The following is a 23,229-nucleotide window of genomic DNA, read 5'->3' on the forward strand; positions in this document are numbered from 1 at the left end:
TACCCTGGTCAAACCCGGCCCAATTGTGCGCCGCCCTATTGGACTCCCAATCACAGCCGGATGTGATGCAGCCTAGATTCAAACCAGGTACTGCAGTGGCGCCTCTTGCACTGAGATGCAGTGTCTTAGAACACTGTGGCACTCGGGAGCTGCATTTAACTGTTTATATCACACAGAGGGACCCATAGCATTAAAAAATAAATAAACTACCAGGTTCACAAATTATTGCTCAAAAGAGGAGAGGACGGACCAGAGAAGGGTTTTGTTTTGGTATAATGTAGGTGTGAAATCCATTAAGGTTAGACAGACATGTATTAGGGTTTCTGGAACAATGTTATTTCCTATTTCCCATATCCAGGTTCCAGATCGACCTGGCACTGCACTTTAACCCACGTTTCAATGATGACACTGATGGCACTGTGCTCGTGTGCCACTCAAAGATTGCCGGCTGCTGGGGGGATGAGAAGAGAGAGATCCACAATCCACTCCAACAGGGTTCTATATTCAAGGTGTGAAAATGGAGGTTGGAAAGATGGAGGGAGGTGGGTTTGATCCTGACTAGACAAACGGAGAATCTTGGGCAGTGTTTCAGGTGTTCAATATAACAGAAACAATTAGGGCCTATGTCCATGTAATCTCCTGCTAGTATCGTTTTAAGGAAACTAGCGCCAATACACTGCACAGTCTTTAGTCCAGCTTGTTCGTTGCAATTGGCCATGTGGGTGAATGTGCTACAACACTAATGATGTAAACAAATGGGGTTTCTCCCTCTCAAGATTGTACTGAAGCTGATGGGTGACATGTTTGAAGTTGAGATGCCTGATAGACAGGAGATCCAGTTCCCCAATCGTGAGGGCCTAGACGTCATTACCTACATTCGTATCAAAGGAGACCTCAAACTTATTTCTTTCAAAATCTACTACTATGAGGGGTGATTTAGTTTGCTTCTGTCCTAACCCATTGATCTATGACATTTATCAAATCATTGTTATAATATATGTATTAGTGAACTGTTGGACATATTAAATATGTATTTGGGTTGACCACAGTCTATCATTGTTTATATATTATTTTCCCATTGTACGGTATATTTGTTGCAATAATATTCACAATCACATGTACACTAAACACAAGGGTAATATGAGGATGAGGTTATGGTACTATCTGTCAATCATTTTGATTCCTTTACTACTACTACTACTACTACTACTACTACAAAAAGTGTTGCACCCACATCTTGGCCAGGTGAAATTTTGGAGTCCATATTGAAGTATATTGGTGAGAAAGAGCAAACTATGTCATAATTTCAGAGCATTTATTGAGTATTTGCTTACGGTAATACAATACAAATAGTACAAGGCTTTATCACTTGACAGGAAATGTGATAAATTGCTCACACTCAAAACATCTGCATATACATTTTTGATCCCAAAATGAGGCCAATAACTAGGCTTTTTCCTGTTAGTCTATCAGTTTGAGTTAAATGATTGAATCAAAATAAGATGTGTAGTAGGCCTAGCTGATTAGAATAGTAAAAGCGGTGCTTTATTGTACATTGCCAAGAGGTTTTTCAGTTTCTGACTATGTTCATGTTTACAATGTCAACATGTTTAAAATATCATGCTTGTGCCATTCTGTCTGTATGTTTTTACTATTTGAGCTCCCCTTAGATTTACTTTAAGCTTTCAATAGCTTGCTCTTTTGTGAACTTCCTCCATTCTATTGGAATTTCACCTCTGCCCTGGAATTTTAGGTCATAATACCTTTCCAGATCTTCTTGAAATCGACAAACAAACCACTTCCAGTACGGAAGTTCAGAGAGGTCTGGTGTGATGCTCCAATCAGCAAATCTTGGGCCAGCTTTTCTGTATTCTTTCCAAAGATGTTTATCCTCTGATTCATGGGATGGGTAAAACCGGCCATTACTTGCTACTGAAGTTGTACAAAAATCAATGCTAAATTCTACTGTGTATCTGAAGTGCATTCCTTTGATTCCTTTAGAGCGATGAAAAGGGACATTGTGATCCTTCGGTTTGTGCCCCTCCATGGTGTTTGTGCAGATGGCTTTACAGAAGGGACACTGTACCCAGCAGCAATCACAAAAGTGTTTGATCAGAATCTCATCTGGCCTCTCCCTGAACTGCTTCATGTCCAGGAGTGACACATTGCTGAGGCTTCTGTTGATCTCTCTGATTCTGTTGGCAAGATCTTTCCTTACCTCTTCTTCGAGGAAGTCAAAGTCAGTTATGTCACAGAAATCACTGAAATGATTTTCAGCAAATTTCAGCTCATCTTTTAGAGCACTGGAAAGCTCTCTAAGCCACATGTTGGTGTCTCCATTCCTGTTTTTGACCGTCTTTGTTGCTGTATGCACTGCATGGCTCACACGCTGCTCTTTAGCTGTTATGTTCCCTTCAATCAAGGCAAGGACTTTGGACCTTTCTGTGAGCATGTATTTCTCTACATCCTCTCTAATAAATTTCTCAAAGTGTTTCCTTGGGTTGTGAATGTAGGTCATGAACTTGTCAAAGTTCTCCTTCTCCGCCAGTGATATCAGGATGTGTTTCTCCATGTTAGACCTGTTTCCACTGAATGGTGGGTGACTTGATTGCATTTCTCCAGCTAAGTCAATGGCCGTCTGGTCATAGACCGCCTGTACAATCGATTCTTTCAGTGTGTTGCAAATGAACTTACCAAGCACAGCTGCAGATGTGGATCCTTTGCAGTAGCTCTTGAAAATCTTGTTGTACTGTGGCCTCTTCTGCTCCAGGTAAGTAAGGGCATCATTGTTGCTTCTGAATTTGCTATGGGAATCTGCTAACTTACTTCCTGCAAGCTCACACACATAAAGTGAAAGATCAATCGTAAACTCCTTTTTGAATGCATATTTTCTAATATTTGATTCAAATTCCTTCACGCTTTCTTTGACATGAGTTGCTATTTCTTGCATGTAACTGTCATTGTATCCCATCTTTTCTATGGGCTTTGTCTCGATTATCTTCTGGCTTTGTTTGTCAACATCATTGGTGAATGCTCTTATCAATTCATGATCTGTGTATGTTAGAATGTTGCTTGGACCAATGTGGTCAATTGTCTTGTTCTCTGGAGACTTAAACCCCAAAAAACTCTTAAAAGCACCCCACACATTATTTTTCTGCAATTGGTCCTTGTTTGGCTTCCTTTGAGCATCTCTTGAGTGCCGATCGTCGTTAAAAAGATCTTGGTGCTTGGATACAATTGCATAGTTCGAATAACTCCCCAAGGTACAAATCTCACGGTACATTCCGCAACTTTTCCGATCATGTACAAGAGACAATTCATTACCGATCTCTCCAAGGATACAAGTCACATCATCCAATATGTTTATGTCCATAATGGAAGGTGTATCATTGGTCAACTCGGCAACCCACACCCCCCAAAGAGTATTGAATTCATTCTCAAGTTGTTTTTCATCCTTTGCCTTGTCCTTCAGTTTTGAGGCAAGTTCTTTGCTCTTTTGGAAGAGCTTGTTTTCATACTGTGTCTTCTTGTCATCCAGCTTTTTGCGCGCATCCCTCTGCTGAATAACCTCCTCTAACTTTCTTTTTGCTCCCTTCACAAGTTCATCATCAAACTCACACATTTTGGTTTGAAATCTCCCTCGCCACTGAATCAACATTTCTTTATCTCTGTCTTCATCAAAGTACTTTTTCATTGATTTGTTCACTTCTTCACGGGTCTTTCTCATTTCTTCAACAAGGTTATGTCTCTCAACCCTGTGAAGTTTTCCATTTTCAATTCGATTGTGCAGTTGATTTTCAATGGTTAGCATGGAACTCCTGAGAGCCCAGATCCATTTTCCATACTGAATCTCAAGTCTTCTGTAAACTGCAATTTCTAGTGTGTTTTTGAAGCTGAACACAAAGTTTTCATTCAGCAGTGCATTCCAAAGGTCTTGGATACTGCTTTTGAACTGTGATAATGTCATGCCAAAAGACTTCGATGTTTTAGAGAGGATTGTTTTCCTTAGCTCCTGGACATTCTCACTGTAGCATGGGTTTGGTGGGGCCATGGGTGGGCTGCCCTCCCACAGCTGGGAAAAGTATTTCACATCTCTTTGTATGTCAAATGCAATGACATCGCTGAAACACTCTGCATTACTGTCCTCTTCTTTGGCAGCTAACTGGGTCATCTCGTCTAGTTTGTCCTGTAAGCGCCTCTTTCCCTCCATGTTTTTCTCTCCAGCCGTGATGTCTCCAACATTCTGGTGCACAAACACACAACTTGGAGACAGATTAACTTTCTTCATCCTCATGAAGGCCTGAACAGCTATCTGAATGATGTCCTGCATCTCAGCAGGATTCTCTCCAAATATGTTGATCAAGGTCATGTTTCCAAGGCCAATGACAAAAGTTGCAAGTTCATTGTCATGGTGCACTGTTGCCTTTCCGGCCAACTCTAAAGCTCGAAGTCCCTCAGTGTCAACAACGAGAACATAGTCAAACCTAAAGTCATCTTTCATCTCCTCGGTCACTTTCACCAGTTGCATGAAAGCACCTCTGGTACACCTTCCAGCACTTACTGCGAATTGCAGTCCAAACATTGCATTCAGCATTGTAGATTTCCCAGTGCTCTGGATTCCCAAAATGGACAAAACAAAAACTCTCTGATCTCCTAGTTTCTTGATAACTTCATCTAAAACCCCATTAATCCACATCAGTGGCACATGAGCTGCGTCACCATCCATTAGTTCCATTGGGTGTCCCGATATCATAAGTTCTGCCGCGAGCTCTGGAAGGTAAGACACGGTCACCTCACTTTCTCCTTTGGTTTGCCTGGCCACAGATGCATGGGCTTCATAGATCTGTCCCATTTCCCTCAGAATGTGTTCAAATCCGAAGGTTGCTGCTTGCAACTTCTCTGATATTTCTTCCAGCTCCATTTGTCTCATTTTCAGTTGCTCTGATTTATCATGCTTCTTTTTCAAAGCCAGGACCTCGGACCACTTTTCATCATATTTGTGATGAAGGTCTGAGAGCTCATCTGAGGACAGGTCATCCAGTAGTATCCCTACCCACTTGAGGAAATATGATTTTTCTTTTTCTCCCAGAGATCGTAGACTTGTGATAAACATCTGCATGAGTTCAGTAAAGGCAACTTGATGTTGATGGTGTCGAATTTGCATCATTTCATGTTGTATTTTACTTCTTTCCATCTCTAGATTCCCTTGGAGACGATAAAGGTCTTTATTTTTTTGACACCAATCATGCCACAGGCTACCTTGACATGGAAGAAATTCTTCTTTGATCTTGGACAGTTCCATTTCCTTAAGCAGATCTGTTATCTGCAGAGCATTTGTCTTCCCTACTTGGCAATCTTCATCATCCTCATCTACTCTAAACCCTGAGTACTCTGCCATGTCATCAAGTTTGAAGGAGCAACATGGTCTTGACAAATTATTTCTAATGATCCTTTTTAGTTCCTCAGACACATCTGACTGATTTCTGTCTCTCAAACCCATTTTGTACTTTCCCTTTTTAATTTCAGTTGCAACAGAATCCTCTTCAGTGAGCAGACATATCAGAGGTTTAGAAGACTTGAACAGCTCCTGCACGATTGCCATACTTTTGTCGCCTTTTCCAAGACTTGGTAAAAGGATAACATTGACCGAGGCTTTTTCAATCAGTCTGTCACGCTGAATTTCTTTCGCAATTGCGTCACCATGGAGATTACAGAATGCAACACAATCAGTGAAAATATCATTGGGCTTCCCAGCAGGACAATACCATGCAATCTCTACCACCCCATCCATTAGGAGGCAGGTTTTACTGCTTCCTGGACAGTGTCTGTGGAAGAATGTGCTGTGACGTTGGTTGATCAAGTTGCTCATCAGCTGAGATTTTGATGAGGACACAGAACCAAGCCTAAAGAATGACACCATTGGTGTTTCTGCCTTGTAAATAGGCATACTTTGGCTAGTGACTATATTAGAGTCATTGGTGGACTTCCAGGTTTTTCTGATTTGTCGAAATGTCCACAAAGGGCATTCAATCTCTTTGGTGAATGGATTTGGCACAAGCAAAGGCAAGGCATACTGACACAAGGACAGCTTTGTGACCATGAACTGCCGAAGGAAACTGTCTGAACAGTGAAACACTGCCATCTGGACGTCCATTGGGTGAACATGCGTGTTCCTCTTTAAATCACCAGAGACTGTGTTCTTGTTGAAAAGGGCATCAAAGGCACTTTCTTCTGTTTCTGCATTATCATTTCTGTTGTCATTTGTGTCATGCATCTCATTATTCTCATCTCTTACAGGAATGTACCTGGCTCTGTAGTCCAGCATCAATAACCTTTGCAGGAAAGTATGAGCAAGTTTGTTCTCTGTTTGGGGTTCATGTTGATGTTGAGCAGAAGAGCCAATGTTCAGGAAGTCTGCAGTTGTCAACTTATCTTGATATTTATCTTGAAGGTGAAGTCTACACATGAGCTCTGCTACTTTTGCTAGTTGTATATTTTCTGGGATGTTTTTTTCAATTAAACTCCCGCCGATTTCTTCAAGTATCTTTTCTTCTCCCTTTAACGTTAACCAAACACATTTTAATATCTTAGTAAGTCAAAACATCTGCCATACTATCAACACACATACTTAAGAGTGACGCAGAGTGATATTTTAAAGAAACTGTCTCTAGTGAAAGTCTACACACCCCTTGCAGTCTCACATTTTGTAGCCTTAAAATGTTATCTAAAAAGGGATTCAATTAGTTTTTTCCCCTACCGATCTACACAATCTACTTCACATTTTCAAAGTGAAAGAAAAATTATAGAATAGTGTCAATTTATTACAAATAAAAAAACAAATATGTCTTGATTGCGTATCTCTTCACACCCCAGAGTAATAATTGGTGGAAGCACTTCTGGAAGCCATTACAACCTTATACCTGGGCTTTGGTCCTTTCATATTTCCTTTGATCCTGACAAACTCCCTAGTCCCTGCTGGTGATGAGCATACCCATAACAGGATGCTGCCACCACAATAGTTAAACACAGGAGGGTTTCACTCTGTGTTGTATTGGATTTGACCCAAGACTGTAGATTTTAATCTAGGCCAAAAAGTTATTCTATTTCCCGTATTGTCTTGCAGGATTACTTAACAGCCTTGTGAAAACAATGGATGATTTGGAGTGGATTTTTTTAAATCACAGGATTCCTCCTTTTCACTTTGTCACACAGGCCAGTAATGTGGAGTGGATGCAATGTGGTTGATCTTATGTATTTCCTCAGTATTGTGGTGGTAGCATCATTTTATGGGCATGGTTGTCACCGGCAGGGACTGGGGAGAATTTGATTTTTCAGCAAGACAATTACACAAATGGGAATGCCAAAGACACCAGAATGGCTTTCCGATAGTTGTTCAGTGTTCCTGAATGGTCCAGTCTCAGTCCTGACTTAGACACAAGGTTTAGAATCTTATTAAAAATGATTAACAGCTGCCAAAGATGCTTCCACCATGTCTTGATTCCATATGTCTTCACACATTTTTTTATTTTTTTCATTCATTCATTTGGAAAGTGTTCTATAATTTTTCTTTAACTGAAAATGTGGAGTAGGTTCTGTAGATAAGTAGGAAAAATAGAATTTTAAGGCAGCAAAATGCAGACTGTACAAGGGGTGTGTAGAATTTCCCAAGGCACTGTATGTGATCTTACCAGAGATTGTGTAAGGTTATTTCAAATGTACCTTTTCTTTGTTTGCAACACCATCTTCAGGCAAGTCATCTGGAACTGTAAGCAAGAGGGACAGGAAAAAGTAAAGTGTATATTAGACACGCACAGTATGATGAGCAGAAGTGTTTTCCTAATGTCTCAATTAGAGGTCGACCAATTAAATCGGAATGGCTGATTTTAATTAGGGCCGATTTCAAGTTTTCATAAAAATCGGAAATCTGTATTTTTGGGCTCCGATTTTGCTGCTTAAAAAATATATAGATTTTTTTTATACCTTTTTATTTAACTAGGCAAGTCAGTTAAGAACACATTCTTATTTTCAATGACTGCCTAGGAACGGTGGGTTAACTGCCTCGTTCAGGGGCAGAACGACAGATTTTCACCTTGTCAGCTCGGGGGATTCAATCTTGCAACCTTACAGTTAATCAGTTCAACGCAATAACCACCTGCCTCTCGTTGCACTCCAGAGACTGCCTGTTACGCGAATGCAGGAGAAGCCAAGGTAAGTTGCTAGCTAGCATTAAACTTATCTTAAAAACAATCAATCAATCATAATCACTTGTTATAACTACACATGGTTGATGATATTACTAGTTTATCTACCGTGTCCTGCGTTGCATATAATTGATGCAACGCTGGGGGATGATTTAACAAAAGCGCATTTGCGAAAAAAGCACAATCGTTGGACGACTGTACCTAACCATAAACACCAATGCCTTTCTTAAAATCAATACACAGAAGTATATATTTTTAAACCTGCATATTTAGCTAAAAGAAATCCAGGTTAGCAGGCAATATTAACCAGGTGAAATTGTGTCACTTCTCTTGCGTTCATTGCACGCAGAGTCAGGGTATATGCAACAGTTTGGGCTGCCTGGCTCATTGCGAACTAATTTGCCAGAATTTTACGTAATTATGACATACATTGAAGGTTGTGCAATGGAACAATACTATTTAGACTTAGGGATGCCACCAGTTAGATAAAATACCGAACGGTTCCGTAATTCACTGAAATAATAAACGTTTTGTTTTCGAAATGTTAGTTTCCGGATTCGACCATATTAATGACCCAAGGCTCGTATTTCTGTGTGTTATGTTATAATTAAGTCTATGATTTGATCGCTCAGTCAGACTGCTCTATGGTAGGCAGCAGCAGGCTTGTAAGCATTCATTCAAACAGCACTTTAGTGCATTTTGCCAGCAGCTCTTCGCAAGCACAGCGCTGTTTATGACTTCAAACCTATCAGCCTAATGGCTGGTGTAACCGATGTGAAATGGCTAGCTAGTTAGCGGGGTGCATGCTAATAGCGTTTCAAACGTCACTCGCTCTGAGACTTGGAGAAGTTATTCCCCTTGCTCTGCAAGGGCCGCGGCTTTTGTGGCGCGATGGGTAACGTTGCTTCGAGTGTGGCTGTTGTCGATGTGTTCCTGGTTCGAGCCCAGGTAGGGGCGAGGAGAGGGACGGAAGCTATACTGTTACACTGGCAATACTATAGTGCCTATAAGAACATCCAATAGTCAAAGGTATATGAAATACAAATGGTATCGAGAGAAATAGTCCTATAAATACTATATTAACGACAACCTAAAACCTCTTACCTTGGAATATTGAAGTCTCATGTTAAAAGGAACCACCAACTTTCATATGTTCTCATGTTCTGAGCAAGGAACTCAAACGTTAGCTTTTTTACATGGCACATATTGCACTTTTCCTTCTCCAACACTTTGTTTTTGCATTATTTAAACCAAATTGAACATGTTTCATTATTTATTTGAGGCTAAATGGGTTTTTATTGATGTATTATATTAAGTTAAAATAAGTGTTCATTGAGAGAATGCCAAGAGTATGCAAAGCTGTCATCAAGGCAAAGGGTGGCTACTTTGAAGAATCTCAAATATAAAATATATTTTGATTTGTTTAACACTTTTTTGGTTCCTACATGATTCCATGTGTGTTATTTCATAGTTTTGATATCTTCACAATTATTCTACAATGTAAAAAATAGTAAAAAATAAAGAAAAACCCTTGAATGAGTAGGTGTGTTCAAACGTTTGATTGGTACTGTATATAGAAATGAAACACTAATATATCTTGATTACATAAATATTCAACCCCCTGAGTCGATACATGTTAACACCTTTAGCAGCGATTACAGCTGTGAGTCATTCTGGGTAAGTCTCTAAGAGCTTTACACACCTGGATTGTACAATATTTTCACTTTATTATTTTTAAAATTCTTCAAGCTCTGTCAAGTTGGCTGTTGATCATAGCTAGACAGACATTTTCAAGTCTTACCATAGATTTCAAGCCGATTTAAATCAAATCTCTAACTAGACCACTCTGGAACATACACTGTCTTCTTGGTAAGCAACTCCAGTGTATATTTGGCTTTGTGTTTTAAGTTATTTTCCTGCTGAAAGGAGAATTTGTCTCTGAGTCTGTTGGAAAGCAGACTGAACCAGGTTTTCCCTCTAGGATTTTGCGTGTGCTTAGCTCAATTCTGTTTCTTTTTATCCTAACACACTCCCTAGTCCTTACCGATGACAAGCATACCCATTACATGATGCAGCCACTACCATGCTTCAAAATATGAAGAGTGGTGCTCAGTGACATGTGGGATTTTCTCCAAACATAATGCTTTGTATTCAGGACATAAAGTTAATTTCTTTTACACATTTTTTGCAGTTTTACTTTAGAGCCTTAATGCAAACAGGATGCATGTTTTGGAATATTTGTATTCTCTACAGGCTTAATTTAGGTTAGTATTGTGGAGTAACTACAATGTTGTTGATCCATCCTCTGTTTTCTTCTATTCCAGCCATTAAACTCATTGGCCTCATGGTGAAATCCCTGAGTGATTTCCTTCCTCTCCGACAACTGGGTGTATTGAAACACCATCCAAAGTGTAATTACTAACTTCACCATGCTCAAAGGGATATTCAATGTCTGCTTTGCGCGGCATTGTAAAATCTCCCTGGTCTTTGTGGTTGAATCTGTGCTTGAAATTCACTGCTCGACTGAGGGACCCTACAATTATCTGTATGTGGGCAGTACAGAGATGGGGTAGTCATTAAAACAACATGTTAAACACTATTATTGCACACAGAGTGAGTCCATGCAAGTTATTATGTAACTTGATAAGCACATTTTTACTCCTGAACTTATTTAGGCTTGCCATAACAAAGGGGTTGAATACTTAGTGACTGAACATTTCCAAAAACATAATTCCACTTTGACATTATGGGGTATTGTGTATAGGCCAGTGACACACAATTTCAATTTAATCCATTTTAAATTCAGGCTGTAACACAATAAAATATCAAGTGGTGTGAATACTTTCTGAAGGCACTGTAATGTTAGCTGTCAAACTACTTACTTGCGAGTTACAGATTGAAAACATTTTCTGTGATCTCAATCTATCTAGCTACCAATTTTGTGTCTGGTGGGGACGTTTACACCAGGGCAACAAGCCGATAAGGCAGGTACATAAGACAGCTGGAATTCCTGTTTGTCCATTACCAAACTGATGTTCGTATCTGTGCAGATTGGTATGTCGGAACATTGTTTGCCTCACACATTAAAAATCTGTCTATGGCACAGGTGTCAAACTCATTCCATGGAGGGCCGAGTGGCTGAGGGTTTTTTGCTCCACCCTTGTACTTGATTGATGGTTGTCTAGGGTTTAATTGAATGGAAAAACCAAAAACCTGCAGACACTAGGCCCTCCATGGAATTAGTTTGACACCCCTGGCAGACTAGTCGATTCCTCCAGATTAGTTTTTTGGTACATATGTATTATTTTTTGTTATTACATTTCTGATGTCAGAATGGCCATATTCTGCAAAACACACAACACTAAGATGTTAAAACTAAAAATTCGTATTGATAGTTTCGGTAAAATCAAATTGATATTTACTGTTTCAAAGGCATCTCTAAATAATGTTAATTTAACCATTCTTCTTTTTGTTTAAAATGCAATTTGTACTGCTATAGTGTTAAATATTAAAATAAAGTCTTATTCCAAATGAACCAACTCCCCCACCTCTGTGTCATGGTTTAAACATTTTTTCCCATGTGGCTGCACTTGTCATCCCTGAACAGTCCCTTATTTCAGCCCCGTTTCAGGTGTCCCAACCTTTCTTTCTACAAAAAAAGGTCATTTTGTCTGCAAGAGGCATGAATTATTTCAGGCTGACCACGATTCCAGATAGTAGCTCAAGGTAGTAGCTTAAGGTCTTATTTGGGATTAGCTGTTTACATGCACCTTTGATATCCCGCTCACGAGTATCACTGTACCCATGAATAAACAGAATATTCCTCAGTTCATATGGGTTAAATGGAATAGTAACTGAACTATGGACACTGACAGTAGGCCTAAAACCTCACATGTTGTATAATATAATATTAACTCCTGCAAATGTATGCATCTCTTGCAGTAAACTAATACAAAAAAATGTCATTGTCTCGGGAACAGGAGTGGAGAAATATTAGTTCTTTCTTTCAGCATCTCCTGAGAAAATGCAAATGTGCATGTAATATGTTATCTTTGAAACTGTTATACAAGCAGAAGGAATTTCGACCACATAAAATGTGCATCCAAGACCAACTGAAGTCTTATCATTAATGGGTTTCATCCTTTTCTCAGCTTAAAACCTGTCAACTGATGACATTTGGACATTTTGCACAGGACCTATCTTTCCACAGTTTTGGAGTTATTGCGTTTTCTTCCCGGTCCCTAAACGAAATGGACAACTTTACCGGTGTTAACTATATACTGTAGATTACAAATGCATTCATTCTATCGCTGTAAGACATTATTCCGGTGACCACTACTTTATTTAATCTTCTGGAGCAGCAAATTATGACAGAAGAGAAGCTGCAACTTGTTGACAAACAACTGGCCTACCAATTTTCTACATTTTTATAGGCCTACCAAATGTCAGAAATTATAAGCAGAAACTTGTCTAAATTAGGGGTGAAAATAGCCAGTAGGCAATATGGTCCAGTATGAGAATAGGCCAAGTAAATTATTATGAAATGACTTTGGTGGATCAAATCTACTTTTTGAAATGATTTGTTTGACAATCAGATGAAAACATCACACAACACCCATGATATGTGAAACTGAGTCTGCACAGACCACGAAAAAATAACAGTAAATGGGATAAGATGTTTACATGCCACAGTACTCTGTCTAAGGTCAGCATATCCCAGGCATCTTATCCAGGTTTTTCATAACCGGGATACAAGCTTTTTGGGTTATTGTAAACGGGATATGATGTTTATATGCCTCAACTCAAAAACAGAATACTTGTCACGACTTCAGCCGAAGTTGGCTCCCCTGCCTGTCGTCGTCACCGTCCTACTAGCCGCCACCGATCCCTTTTTCGTTTGTTTGTCTGTTTGTTTTGTCTTATTAGTTTCACCTGTTTCTGTTTGGTTTAATGAGCTTCCCTATTTTTAGTAGGTGGACCCGCCCTTGCTATGTGCGGGATTGTCTTTATGTTACTTGTGTGTGTTTTAGGTAGAGGTGGATTTATTTTCTTAATTTGACACCCTGTGTTTTTTGGGTAGTCACGTTGTTGTCCGCGCCCTGTATTGTTGGGCTGATCATTTTGTGTGCCAAAGTAAAGAGCACTTTTCCCCAGTGGAACTCTCTGCGTCTGATTCCTTCACCCGCGTGACAATACTTAAGTATCCCGAATAATAATGGGATATTGGTGTGCACTAAAAACTGCTATGGTGAAAGCCCTTCTGAAGAAAAGTAATCTAGATTCTTCAGCTTTTAGCAATTTTTGGCCAATCTCCAACGTTCCATTCTTAAGCAAAATTCTGGAGAAATTGGTGTTCAAATAGCTAAATTATTTTTTAAGTGACAACAGTATTTAAAAAAAAAATCCAATCTGGTTATCGTGCCCAGCACAGAGACAGCCTTAGTTAAGGTAGTAAATGATTATAGAGCCAACACAGATGCCAAACAGCTCTCTGTCCTTGTACTGTTAGATTTAAGTGCTGCATTCGACACTGTTGACCATGATGTCTTTCTGGACAGACTGGAGAGGTGGGTTGGCCTCTCCGGTTCTAAATTGGTTTTTAGACCTATTTAACCGGTCAAGTTTTTTGTGACCCTTGGTGAACATAACTCAGAGAAAATACATATCACATGTGGTGTTCCACAAGTTTCGATTTTGGGTCCGGTACTGTTCCGTTTATATATGTTACCCCTTGGCAACGTTATCAGAAAGCACAGCAGGGATTTTCAATGCTACGCAGACGATACACAAATTTACATTTCTGTGTCACCAGAGGATTTTAGATCCACTGAAAAATTATTAGTCTGTATTAGTGATTTAAATACTTGGTTGGCTCATAACTTCCTCCAGTTAAAGACCAAGGTATTTATTGTTGGAGCCAAAGCATAGAAAGAGAATCTAGCCGCACATTTGAATTCCCAGGCAATAAAGATAAAACACCAGGTAAAAAACCTTGGTGTTATTTTCAATTATGGACTACATTGAGTCACACATTAGGAATGTGACCAAAATAGCTTTTTACCACCTGAGGAACATTGCCAAGATGAGGCCGTTTCTCTCTGTCTGATACAGAGAGACTCATCCATGCTTTTATTACAAGTAGGCTTGACTTCTGTAATGCTCTCCTGTCTGGTCTACCCAAGAAAGCCATTGGTCAACTACAAAACATACAGAATGCTGCAGCATGGGTACTGACCAAGACCAGACTGAGAGCAGACATTACATCGGTTTAAAGGTCTCTGTACTGTAAAACATACAGAATGCTGCAGCATGGGTACTGACCAAGACCAGAGAGCACACATTACACCGGTTTAAAGGACTCTGTACTGTAAAACATACAGAATGCTGCAGCATGGGTACTGACCAAGACCAGAGAGCACACATTACACTTGTTTAAAGGTCTCTGTACTGGCTGCCTGTGAGTTTTAGAATTCATTTTAAGATTCTTCTCTGGGTTTTTAAATCAATCCACGATTGTTCACCCCAATACATGTCAGACATGCTTTTAAGTTATGTACCCAGTAGGTCCCTCAGGTCCTCTGACACTGTCCTTCTAACTATCCCAAAGACAAGGACCAAGAGGTATGGATAGGCAGCTTTTAGTTATTATGCCCTCAGCCTCTGGAATAGCCTGTCAGAGAACCTGAGGGCCCAAACTGTGGACATATTTAAAATAGATCTTAAAGCACATCTTTTTAGCTTTGCTTTTCCTTCAGGTACTTTTTAGTAGTTCAGTTTGTGTCATTCTTTTGTTTTTTTTAATTTTATGTTTGTTGTGTAGTAAATATTTCAGCTTTTATTTTCATAGTTTTTTATTCGTTTTTTCCTGTAAAGCACATTGCGTTTCGTTCCATTTCTGAAATGTGCCGTTTAAAGCTTGATTTGATTTGCAATGACAATGACAAACCCCAAATGTCATCACACTTTTTGGTGTTTTGTAACAGATGTCTCTTTCCATTCATCAAGTGGAGTGAGTGCACAGTGCACTGTTTGGATCTGGAATTATTTTGGAGTGGATGAACATGTGCAGGTAGCCTACTTTTTGAAGTGATTTGTTTGATAATAAGATGAAAACATCATAACTGGATGTGTTCATGCCAAATTAAAAGGTAATAAAAAATGTTTACCCTTAAATTACATGTACTTACTATTAGGCCAATAAAAAGCAGGCCAATTCAAGCGCGTGCACACATAGGTCTATTGATTTTTTTTTACCCCCCCCCCCCCTCGAATGTCACTGTATAATTCGCACTCTGCCTATCTTAATATGAAAGATATAGACCGGAAAACTGGTTTTGGATATAGTCAACGATCGGGGTAAGTGTGTGTGTAGACGGAGCCACATGTCAAGATGGGGAAAGTCCTCCTACAGCTGCTGCATCAAATGCATCGAGGACATACCTGATGCAGTTTTCTCCTCGCTTTGTGATCGGTCACCCCAATCTGTTTTCAGTTGCTGTTTCCTGATCTCTTCATCATACATTTCTCCTGTGTAGCAGCATGGATCATTTTCAGACACCATGAGGTCTATCTGTTCAAGTAATGTTGAAATCTCGGTTGGATCATTCATACTCTTTTTGCAGGTGAGATACCTATTTCCACACATTTCTGTGAGATCCATCAGATCATTGTTGTCCTTTAGATCACCCAACCCAAAGTCTTGGTCATTCTTGTGGGTAAAGACGATTATTGTAAAGGGCTCCCTCTCCAAGCATTCTTTCCAGCCACCCCACTCCCATTTTGAATTCATCAATATGCTGGCCCAATGGTAGAAGTAAGAGGACAGCATTGATACCCTGCTTATGCACAAGTGGACCTATGTGATTCTCCTGGGTAAGTTCAGAACTCTGCAAGCCCAGCATGTTGATGACAGAGACACAACGACCGGACAAATCATACATCCTGGGTGCTATCTGTGAGAGTTCTGCTGCTGGTAGATCATCTTGACCAAGAAGGAGATTTCCAGATTCAATCTCCATAGAATCAGTGCCACCAATCAATGCAATTGTCAGAACAGGAGTCACTGAAAAATAATTATAAGGACAATTAAATGTACATGCTGTAAGTTAGCTGTAAATCACGTACAATGCTATGACATGATGGTTGACTAAAACAATCTCACCTGTCTTACTTCTAATTGTAAGTTGCTCTGGATAAGAGCATCTACTAAATGACTCAAATGTAAATTTCTTACTGCTTTGTGCAAAATTAGAAGACGTTGTGATTTCTGTCTTTTCTTCATCAGTCTTGGTTGTCTTGTCATCCTGTTGGTCGCTGTGTTGACTCTCACTGTCTGTGATGTCAAGGGCCTCAGGCTCCAACTGTAGAAATAGTTGCTGTGGATGTATCATGGGAGTATCAAAATACATATCTGGATTACATCATTTGAGTACAAACATTTATAAGTATTTTGTTAAAGTTACTGTGTAAATTAAAAGGTAGTGGTCAGATTACATTTACTTCAGACCCAAGGTTTGGAAAAAATGGGAACGCCCTTGTCATGCAAATTCTGCATAGGTCTGCGCAAATATTAACAACATATTGAAAAGATGAGTAAATTATTTCAGAAGCTAGCAGATTCATTAACTACCAACAACAGCTGCAAATCCCAATGAAACTACATCATGTTTTGATGTTCACTTTCCTTGCTTTGTCTAACAACACTATCATGAATCTAGAAAATAGGTTTTGTGGGTCTGCGTGCAGTATATATTTAGTTTCATAGCACAAACGTTTGCTAGCAAGTTTCTCACACTGTCTTTAGTTGTGGCCTGCCAGGGCAAGTCCAGGAGGGTTGCCTAGCAATGACCCCACTTCCCAATTTTAGAACACTATCTTCACTGTCCTAGATGGGCATTTAGGTTCTGGTCAAGTCACCAAAAAATAACACGACTTTTGGGCTATTCAACACCCTAAAATTGCCACTTTCTATGCCGAAATTACTCAAGAATGTCACAAAACCTCCAGGGTGTCCGTCGTATTGTAGCGGCATTGATGCAGTAACGGTCCCTTTATCAACTTTTGATTTTTTTTATTAGACCACTCGCAGAACAGCTCCCCTCCTTTGTAAAGGACACCAGCAGTATGATCTCTATTATTGAATCTCTTGATTCTCTCCCTGTGAATACTTTGTTTGTTACTTTTGATGTTGAGTCGTTATACACGAATATTCCACACGGGGGGCGGTATTGAAGCCATTAAACATTTTCTTCTGCAACGTGACCCTAATGAACTACCTTCCAGGGCATGCATTATAACGTTTGCTGAAATAGTACACACACGTTTAGAAACTATTTCATGTTTCTAAATGATTTCTTTATTCAGACGACGGGTACTGCTATGGGATCCCCTATGGCTCTTAACTATGATAATTTGTATGTGAAACAGTACTCAATACTCTCAAAAAATATTTATTGCCTAACATTATTATATGGAAACGGTTCATTTATGGTATTTTTGTTCTATGGAGGGCTGATGCAAAACAGCTCCAGGCATTCCATGCTTTTCTTAACTCTTATTCTGAGCACCAGAGATTTACTATGCAATCTGGCACACGTCAAATCCGTGTCCTTGATCTTCTGATTGTTGTGAGGATAATGTTCTATTCACTGATATATACAGGAAACTTACTGATCGTAACAGTTTGTTGAGGGCTGATAGTGGTCACCAGCTTCCCTTGAAAAACAGTTTTCCCTACAGCCAATTCTGTCGAATCAAAATAATTTGCAAAAAACAATCAGATTTCGAAAGAAATATGTCTGAGATGCAAAGAAAATTCGAGGACAGCGGGTACAAAAATGGTCAGATTAAAATAAAAAACAAAGCATTCTTACTACCTGCTATTCAAAGTGCTCTGAACAAATTAAGGGGAATCGTTCGCAAACATTGGCACATTCTAAAATCGGTAATGTGTTTTCGGACATATTCTCGCGGGGCAGAAATCTCAGAGCACAATTGTTAAACTCTGATTTACCACCCCAAAACAACGCCCCTACCGGATGGAAACTACAAGTGTAATGGCTGCGCTCAATGCAATGGCACTTACAAACGTAGCTCCTTCAAACACCCCCAAACAGGGAAACAAATCCACAATTAAAGGTATTATCACGTGCTCCAATGATGCAGTTGTTTATTTTATGAATTGTAATTGTGGTAAAACGAAGTGCGAATTAAAAGTATGAATCTCGGAGTATCATAAAAACCAGTTGCGGCCTACTTTTTGGAATCGAACCACTCGATTTCGTCCCTACGTTATATCGGCACCGAACACGTCACCATCCCTAGGAGAGGAGGTATCTTTGATCGTATCCTATCCATTTCTGTTTTTTTATATGTTCTATTTATATCTGTAAATTAAATTACAGATATCTGTAAATTATATCAAGCCACATGAGCCACATGATTACAGGCACATGTGTGTGTCCCTTTACACTATATAAACTAGTGACCCGCAGTGTTTGTCATTATACCCTGATTAAGACAGCTTGTCTGTCGAGCTGTTGGTTATTAGGTTATTCAATTATTGCATCTTTGCGCCTAGTGTGCGCTCTCCTTTTCCTTTTCAAGTGTTCTACTCCGCTTGCCAGCACCTCGCCTAATAAACAAGTGTGCGTTTCTTTCGCCTCCAGATGTGCCTAGCAACACGTACCTCGGGAGGCAACGGGTGTTCGAGCAGTAAGGGCTAACAAAGCTGTCTGTAGACGAAAGTCGGCAAATGAAGTCGTGGGGAGGTGCATCTGCGCCAGCCGAAAGTCGGACACTCGTGGTTTGCCAACAGCAAGGCTCAGATCAACATGGCAGTGTCAACATAATTGCTATTGCTTATAAAAAAAATGTCTTTGTACATTTCGAAATAAACTTTTCTATACCCCCATATCACACACTTACAAACTGAAAACTTGCATACTACTAATTGGTTAGAAACAGAACTTAAATATAACTTTCATTTGTATCTGCTTTAGAATCGTGGAAAAGTTGGGTTCTGTTTAGGGTCACGCTTGTGTGGGTCAAACAAAAACAATGATTGGTGTGTCACAAAAATACAGTAGACAGAGACATGGATGCAAGGTCTGACCATAATTTTAGATATAATTTGGCTTACTGGGATCTCCTTAAAATGTTGATATTTGGTTACATTGACAACCAAATATAATCATATCACATTTGTAATACAGAAAATAGCCTATTAACTTATTTACATGTTACCTAACTATATATTAATTACTGTAATGTGGCTCCCGGGTGGTGCAGCGGTCTAAGGCACGACATCTCAGCGCTAGAGGTGTCACTACAGACCCCGGTTCGATTCCAGGCTGTATCACAACCGGCCGTGATTGGGAGTCCCATAGGGCGGCGCACAATTGGCCCAGCGTTGTTAGGGTTTGGCTGGGGTAGGCCGTCAATGCAAATAAGAATTTGTTCTTAAATGACTTCCCTAGTTAAATAGAAAGAAATACAATGTTGGATTCATGTCTCCATCTCCACCCAAAATCACAGTTAAAAATAGTTCCATCTGTGCCACTGACTTAATCATACTCTTTAACTTAGATTCTTGACCTGGATGGAGACATGAATAGAGACATGAATCGAACATACAGTATCAGCCAAACAGTAGCTGCTATAGCCAAGTAAATCTTCTTCAAATGTTGATATTTGGTTGCATAGACAACCAAACACAATTCAATATCCCTTTTGTAATACAGTAAATAACAGTATTTATTCAACCTTAAAATAAGTATTTATTCAACCTAAAATGAGTAAAACATCCATGGACACATTTTGGGGTTACTGTAATTTGTAAATGTCTTGTATATAATCCTAGAAAGCTTGCATGTTCAAGATGGCGTGCGAAGGTCGCAGATCTATGGAGATCTTCTCAATTGCTCTGATGTTAAAGTCTGGTCTCATAGACTAGATGTAACATAGTAAACGAAAATCCGGGACGCGGCAGAATTTTGAACAGCATGTACTTTTAATGCAATCTTAACCACAATTTCGGATATTTGTTTTTGCTATTAGATGCAGCACAGTGATAGCACATTCTGTTGTTCTATAAACAAAATATCAGATATTGTTTTCCCATTGGAACTTTGTTTTGCTTTTAAATTGTTGGAAGAGCAGTGATGACCCATTTAGGTAACAACTAAACCAAAACTCTGACATTTTTTTCCATTGGGATTTAGTTGTGCTTTTAGATGATTGAATGCATAGTGATAACACATTGGGAAATCAACAAATATTTGGCTGTCTTTTTGAGTGGGTGATTAAAGGTTGTAATTACATTTTAAATATTTAGCAGACACTCTGATCCAGAGCAACAATTGAGGTTAAGTGCCTTGCTGAAGGGCACATCGACAGATGTATCATCTAGTCGGCTCAGAGATTCAAACCAGCAACCTTTCAGTTACTGGCCCAACGCTCTAAACTACTAGGCTACTATGTTGTCCCCTCTTATTGATCAACGTCTAAGCCAAATATTTCCCAATTGTCCACATTGAAATAATGTGCCCAGTAGAATGCTTGTCTCTTTGTCTCTGTTTGAATGAGAATGTTCCTGATTTATTTGAGAGTCAATTCCTGACACTCTCTGTCTTGCTGTTCCTAACACGATGTTCATCAGTTACTCACATGTTCTTCTCCTTGATATGTACACTCAGACGACGGATCCAGTGCGTCCTCAGTCTCTGTCTCCATTTCCTTATTTTCTCCAGTCTCCATTATTAGCTGCTACTAGTCACTGCAACAAAACTTAAGAAAAATCAATCAGTTGTATATTATTATATTCACTTCAGTTACCTTACATCAAAACAAAACTTTTGTTAGTATTTTACTACATAAAGCAGCACTTCATTGAAAACAGTTGAATTAATAGTAAATAATACAATTCTACTGTATCCGCAGATTTAGTAGAATCTACACATTCTGTTCATGCTCACTTTCAGTTCATGATTTTTCTTTGGATCCCCATTATCTGTTGAAGAAGCAGCAGCTATTCTTCCTGAGGTCCACACAAAACATAGAACATGGCAAAATACACAACACTAATGGACAGGAACAGCAGCACACATTTCATCTAAGGACACTCTGACGAAAGAACAATACGACTATTACGAAAAAGAAAGAAAATAAAGAAATTCATTAATAATGCAAAGAATAATGCGTGTGTAGAGTGTGTGTGTGTCTCTTCGCAGTCTGCGTTGTTCCTTGAGATGATGTTTATTCTGTTTTGTTTTTTACTGATTGAGATACCGGAGTTACTTTACTGATTGAGATACCGGAGTTACTATAGAGTACCAGTGTCCATGTTGAGTGTCCTTCCCTATAAGTGTGCTGAAAGTCAGTTGTTAAATTATTCACAGAGAAATAGCATTGTATCTTGTCAAACACAATCTTTTCTATGTTTGCTAGGAACTGGCAGCAAGCTGATTGGGCGGCTGTTAGAGCCAGCAAAGGGAACTTTAACATTTTTGGGTAGCGGAATTACTTTAGCTTCCCTCCAGGTCTGTGGACAAACAATTGTCAAGATACATCACAAAGTACCATTGGGTTTTGTAATTGGTTTGCTTGAACAATGAAATTAGCTCCATAATAGATAACATGATTTGGTTTAAATAGAATAATTATGTGAATCTTTAGTGTCAATTTTGAGCTTGACTGTGTCATTTGGTGTGACATATTTACGAACACACAAATAAACATACAAAATAAAACAAATATATACATATAAAGGAAAGGATTTGTTTTTTTTAAGTCAGTCTTTTGCCGCATCTATGTAAATTCATCTTTACATTAGAATGTTTGGTTTTTATGCTATTTTATGCTACTTACACTGTATTATACTACTTACACTGCCATACTACAGTTACCATGAGGTGCAACATAAACAAACATACATTATAAAGGTTACTTACAGTTTGCAAAGTGATATCCATTTGTTGTCTGTTCACAATGTAGACTGAAGTGAAACTTTTATCCACAGGGTATTTATAAGGCCTTCAGTATCTTTCAAAACATCATTTCCTGGAAATCACATGACAATGTGTAAATGAAACTTAAGACATTTGAGATGGCAAAAAAGTTTGGTTAGCAATCAGTACACTGTAACTAATGCTGTTTATCGCAAGGCAAACATAAAATAAGACATTCATCAAATTATATATTTTACTTGAATGTAAATTAAAAATGAAGTGCAAAGTCTCCAAAATCCTTTATTGGAGTGGTGGGGAAACAACATGAATTGTGTAATGCAGTATAAATTTGACCAGCCTTTATAAAGCAAGTTTACAAGGATAGTGAGTTTCGTTTGCTCCGAGAAACTGCAAAGAGTTGCGTATGTGTGGCTGTGGTGGTGTCACGCCCTGGCCATAGAGAGGCGTTTTATTCTCTATTTTGGTTAGGCCAGGGTGTGACTAGGGTGGGCATTCTATGCCCTTTTTTTCTATGTTTTGTATTTCTATGTCTTGGCCTGGTATGGTTCTCAATCAGGGACAGCTGTCTATCGTTGTCTCTGATTGAGAACCATACTTTAGGTACCCTTTCCCCCACCTGTTTTGTCAGAAGTTAACTTTGTAGTTGTTCAGGGCACATAGTCCAAAGTGTCACAGTTGGGTTTTTTTTTTTTTTTTTTTTTGTTTCTTCATTTGTCGGTGTCATTTTTAAATAAAGTTCAAATGTACGCTTACCATGCTGCACCTTGGTCCAGTCCTTCAGCCAGCCGTGACATGTGGGTAGATGTAAAAGTGCATTTGTGTTTATATACAGTGCCTTGCGAAAGTATTCGGCCCCCTTGAACTTTGCGACCTTTTGCCACATTTCAGGCTTCAAACATAAAGATATAAAACTGTATTTTTTTGTGAAGAATCAACAACAAGTGGGACACAATCATGAAGTGGAACGACATTTATTGGATATTTCAAACTTTTTTGACAAATCAAAAACTGAAAAATTGGGCGTGCAAAATTATTCAGCCCCCTTAAGTTAATACTTTGTA

At 39.1% G+C, this 23,229-nt stretch overlaps 1 protein-coding gene and 2 long non-coding RNA genes across 3 annotated transcripts; 2 read left to right on the forward strand and 1 right to left on the reverse strand.

The window, feature by feature from the left end:
• Positions 1-1,296: 1,296 nt before the first annotated feature.
• On the reverse strand, positions 1,297-22,261 carry LOC139364831 (interferon-induced very large GTPase 1-like). The gene is given in 8 exon segments (XM_071101963.1): positions 1,297-6,556; positions 7,720-7,763; positions 15,642-15,943; positions 15,945-16,263; positions 16,435-16,576; positions 20,868-20,987; positions 21,176-21,237; positions 22,151-22,261. Coding segments are annotated over 6 exon segments (5,781 nt in total). The 5' UTR covers positions 20,958-20,987; positions 21,176-21,237; positions 22,151-22,261; the 3' UTR covers positions 1,297-1,672.
• On the forward strand, positions 2,663-11,748 carry LOC139364833 (uncharacterized). Its single transcript, XR_011626503.1, has 3 exons — positions 2,663-2,770; positions 8,041-8,208; positions 10,526-11,748. It is a non-coding gene; the product is annotated as an uncharacterized lncRNA (long non-coding RNA).
• On the forward strand, positions 18,248-21,373 carry LOC139364834 (uncharacterized). The gene is made up of 2 exons (XR_011626504.1): positions 18,248-18,532; positions 18,869-21,373. It is a non-coding gene; the product is annotated as an uncharacterized lncRNA (long non-coding RNA).
• Positions 22,262-23,229: the final 968 nt, after the last annotated feature.

This window comes from Oncorhynchus clarkii, chromosome 13 (assembly GCF_045791955.1).
Source record: "Oncorhynchus clarkii lewisi isolate Uvic-CL-2024 chromosome 13, UVic_Ocla_1.0, whole genome shotgun sequence".
Taxonomy (NCBI): domain Eukaryota; kingdom Metazoa; phylum Chordata; class Actinopteri; order Salmoniformes; family Salmonidae; genus Oncorhynchus; species Oncorhynchus clarkii.